Genomic DNA, 3,697 nt, shown 5'->3' with positions numbered 1-3,697 from the left:
AACACACGACTCAATTTCTCTCACATTGCTTTCCCCCTTCACCATTTCTCCGACAACCGCAAATATATCATCTGGGTTAGATGGCTCATACGTAAACTCTTTCAAGTCTTGAATTTTTATGGATGCTGCAGCACGTCGAAATTGCTCAACTTCCCTCATCTCATTCATATTGAGGCTCACATCTTTGGACCTGAGAAATTTTTCGAGCTCCGTTACAAGGTAGTTCATTTGTGAATACTTCTGGTCAAGGGCTACTTTGGCATCAACCAGTTTCATCTGTACACGTTCTTCTCTCCAGACCTCTGCCATCTGCAACATTCTCCTCTCGTCTTCAACTTCCTCTCGGATCTTGATGCACTCCTTCTTGAGCGAGTCAACTTCAGATTTGTCCTCCCCAATTTCTTTTGCCAATTCATCACACACTTCCTCTATTAACTCTCGGGCTTTCCTCTCTTTCTCATAGTCCTGCATAAATCTCTTTGCTGATAACTTGGCTTCTGCGAGTTCATTGACCAACTTAGAGTTGACAATTTCAAGTCTTTGACGATTCTTCCTTTCTCTGCTCAAATCAGCTTTGCAATCATCAATGATGGCACGAACTTTCTCATGTTCTCTACTGCGCCAAGCTGACCTTTCCTCGCTGAGTTTCTTCAAGAAGTGTTCAATCTTCTTTTTTGAGGATCGTCTTTCTGTTTCCAGCTCCTCAATACGCACCCGAGCCTGTTCCAGTTCCTTCTCAAGATCTGAGATCATTGAGGTAGCATTTTTTCTTCCATCAAGTGACTTCAAATCATCAGGATGTTTATTTGATACTTTCGAGCAAACTGGGTCCCACTTTGTAGCCCCCTCCATTGCATAATTAGCAAATTGAAAAGGGGATTGCCTCTAAAACAGAGTAAATAATAACGAAGTTTACATTAGATCAAGAAAAAAAAAAGCACAAATAAAATGCATCCAGCGAAGGTAAAAGGTTCATGCAAACCATTTGAGGATATGAATCAAAGTAAGATTTTGAAGACAGTCAATTATACAACGAATATGCACCTCACAAAGGTATCCATTGGATGGACCATTAACAGAACATGGACTCCTAAGCAGATCTTGTACCTCTGAGCCACATTCTCTGTTGGCATGCTGACACCACAAGCGATCACCACCAAGTCCGACTGCAGGCTGCAAAAGAAAAAGGAAGAAATCAAGCTAAAACTCCGTGTTTCATACAATTGCCAGTCGCCAGAGACAACAACAAAAAAGGCCTTCACCAATCTACATTATTTCACAACTAGCAATACTTAATTGATCATTCAACAATCATTAAAATCTCAAGAACAACAAACAGCAATATACAAAAGGATATTACATGAGTACATGTAATGTCGAGAACATTGTGTTGATCCTTAGATGTATTCCTTATGGGCTTGTCTTACAAGTTGTAAGACAAAACCATACGGAATACATCCAAGGATCAGCACAATGTTCACGAAATTACATGTACTCATGTAATATCATTTTGTAGATTAAACATTAGTATATCATATAGGATAAGAAGTAGATGATGGATACAATATTAACTACCTAACCTACAACAAAAGGCATTGCAATCATACAAAAACAATTGTAAGCCAACTCTTGCTATAATCGACCATTATCATTCATAAAGTTTGAAGGATTGAAAGGACATCTAAAATGATGAATGAACTTAAATTTACTAATTCCAGCCATAATTCTTGATCCTTAACGGCTAATGTATTCCACAAGAATATAATGACCCAATTATATAGGTTGATAATTCTCCACAAATACTACCAATATGATAGCAGATTCTTTAATGAAACAAAAATTAATACACTGGTCCAAACCTAAGAAAAACATTTATTATCTGCCCCAGTATGATTGCTGATGTTCATACTTCATTGTTCATACACCAATCGTTTTTCTTAAATTCTTTACTGAATAACGAGAAAAGTCAATACACCCACATTTACTCTTCCTTCAATTTCATCATTCAGTAACTAACAATAGCAAACTTATTTATCTGTGAATTTTTTAAAAAAATCCAAATAATATTTCACTATTTGTTGCTTTTTTCAGCATTCAAAACTTCAAATTAAGTCATTCAAGAAGTGCCCTATGCAACACTAAATTTCCCATCTTAATCACAATTTCCACAGAAAAAAAATCCCAATTAAAACTCTAAAAAACATTACTAAATAAAAAACCCAGCTCCAGTTCTTAATTTTGTAAAATTGGTACAAGATTCAATAAAAATAATCTCTACTATCACCAATAAAGATAAGTTTTAATACATCTAACCCGAGCATTGGGCAATGAGATTTTGTAGTTCTTTGTCTTGATAACATTTTTGAAAAGATTTTTTTTAAAAAAAACAAACTTGAGATCTTGAGTCTTAAATAAGAAGTTAAACGCACCTTAAACCCTAATCGATCTTCATCATTTTCTTTAACCTTTTTCTTATTCTTCTTCAGCTGTTCATCATCTGCATTTTTTTCTGGACCCACTAACTGCATCCTCCAAAGAGTAGCAGCAAGCTTCCTTGCAGAGACAGGAGAACCCACTTTCTCTCTCTTTGTTTCCCGTCGACATGTCGGTGACTTATCTTCTTCGTCATTCCCCTTCACAGAACTTCTATTTTCTCTCTCCTCGTGAAACTTCCACCGAAGAAGAGGAGTAGGAGGGCCTGACTTTTTGGACAGACGAGGGGTATTCCGGGCGGTTTTACGGGGTTTCAAAAGCGGTTTTTTGGGAAGATCTGGGTTTATTTGAGGTTGAGGAGGTAGGTTTTTTTTGGAGGAGAGCAAAACAGAAAGGTCGGTGTTTGGGGTGATCTTCATTGTTGTAAAAAAAGAGTAGTTGTAAAATCCGCCATGGATGTGAAAGGTTGGAGCTGTTGTTTAGTTTTGATGGAGACTTTTTTGGTTTGAGGAGATAAAAAGTAGTATGAGAAGGTTAATAAGGCTATAGAACAAAAAGGGAAGAGTGAGTGAGGTGGGAGAGTAGTGTACTAACTAGAAAGAAGCAAGCAATATACGGGTCAACGTATATGTCTACAGTAAATTGCATTGGATTCTGTTAGATCTCAACTTCGTAAGAAATTGAGTACTCGTGCCTATGAGAATTGAGAACTACTTCTTCTGTTCCGAAATACTTGTTATGTTATGTTTTTTGGCGTTATTTATCGTTTAAGTTTATTTTATATATTGCGGTTAATGTGTAAGAATAAATATAATTAAGTAGATACTTGTTTGAAATCATCTAATCGCATACTTTCATAATACTCCCTCCTATTCATCTTAAGTGTCTCATTTACTTTATGCACTCTATCCAATGCACTTATTCAATCCTTAATATATCGAGTTATGTATAATTAAAAATTATAAAAAGTTGATATTAATAATCTTTACATCAAAACGAATAAAATAAGATCCCACATGACTATATTTTAACTTATAGATTAATAAAATGCAATTTAAGAGTGATAGATGAATAGTGTCTCAAAAGTAAATGAGACACCTAAGGTGAATAGGAAGAAGTATTAAATTTTTGTAATTTTTAGATGAGCAAATTTCAATATATAAATAATCAAAATAACACATTAGATTGTGTAAAAAGTCATATATAACAAGTATAATGAAACGGAGAAAGTACATCTATTCAAATTTGCATTGTTAAGAGTTTA

General features: G+C 35.1%; 1 protein-coding gene across 2 annotated transcripts in view; it reads right to left on the bottom strand.

The window, feature by feature from the left end:
* Window positions 1-3,127, bottom strand: part of LOC130828868 (uncharacterized) — a 4,193-nt gene extending 1,066 nt beyond the window's left edge. The window contains exons 1-3 of one of the 2 annotated variants that reach the window (XM_057694891.1): window positions 2,430-3,127; window positions 1,045-1,173; window positions 1-885 (exon numbers count right to left, since the gene is read on the bottom strand). The exon at window positions 1-885 is cut by the window's left edge and continues 1,066 nt beyond it. In XM_057694891.1, coding sequence (XP_057550874.1) covers window positions 1-885; window positions 1,045-1,173; window positions 2,430-2,852 — 1,437 coding nt within the window. In that variant the 5' untranslated portion in view covers window positions 2,853-3,127. The remainder of the gene's footprint in view (window positions 886-1,044; window positions 1,174-2,429) is intronic. The other variant, XM_057694892.1, reaches the window with a different exon arrangement.
* Window positions 3,128-3,697: the final 570 nt, after the last annotated feature.

This window comes from Amaranthus tricolor, chromosome 12, assembly GCF_026212465.1.
Source record: "Amaranthus tricolor cultivar Red isolate AtriRed21 chromosome 12, ASM2621246v1, whole genome shotgun sequence".
NCBI lineage: Eukaryota > Viridiplantae > Streptophyta > Magnoliopsida > Caryophyllales > Amaranthaceae > Amaranthus > Amaranthus tricolor.
This window is presented reverse-complemented; position numbering and strand designations above follow the sequence as displayed.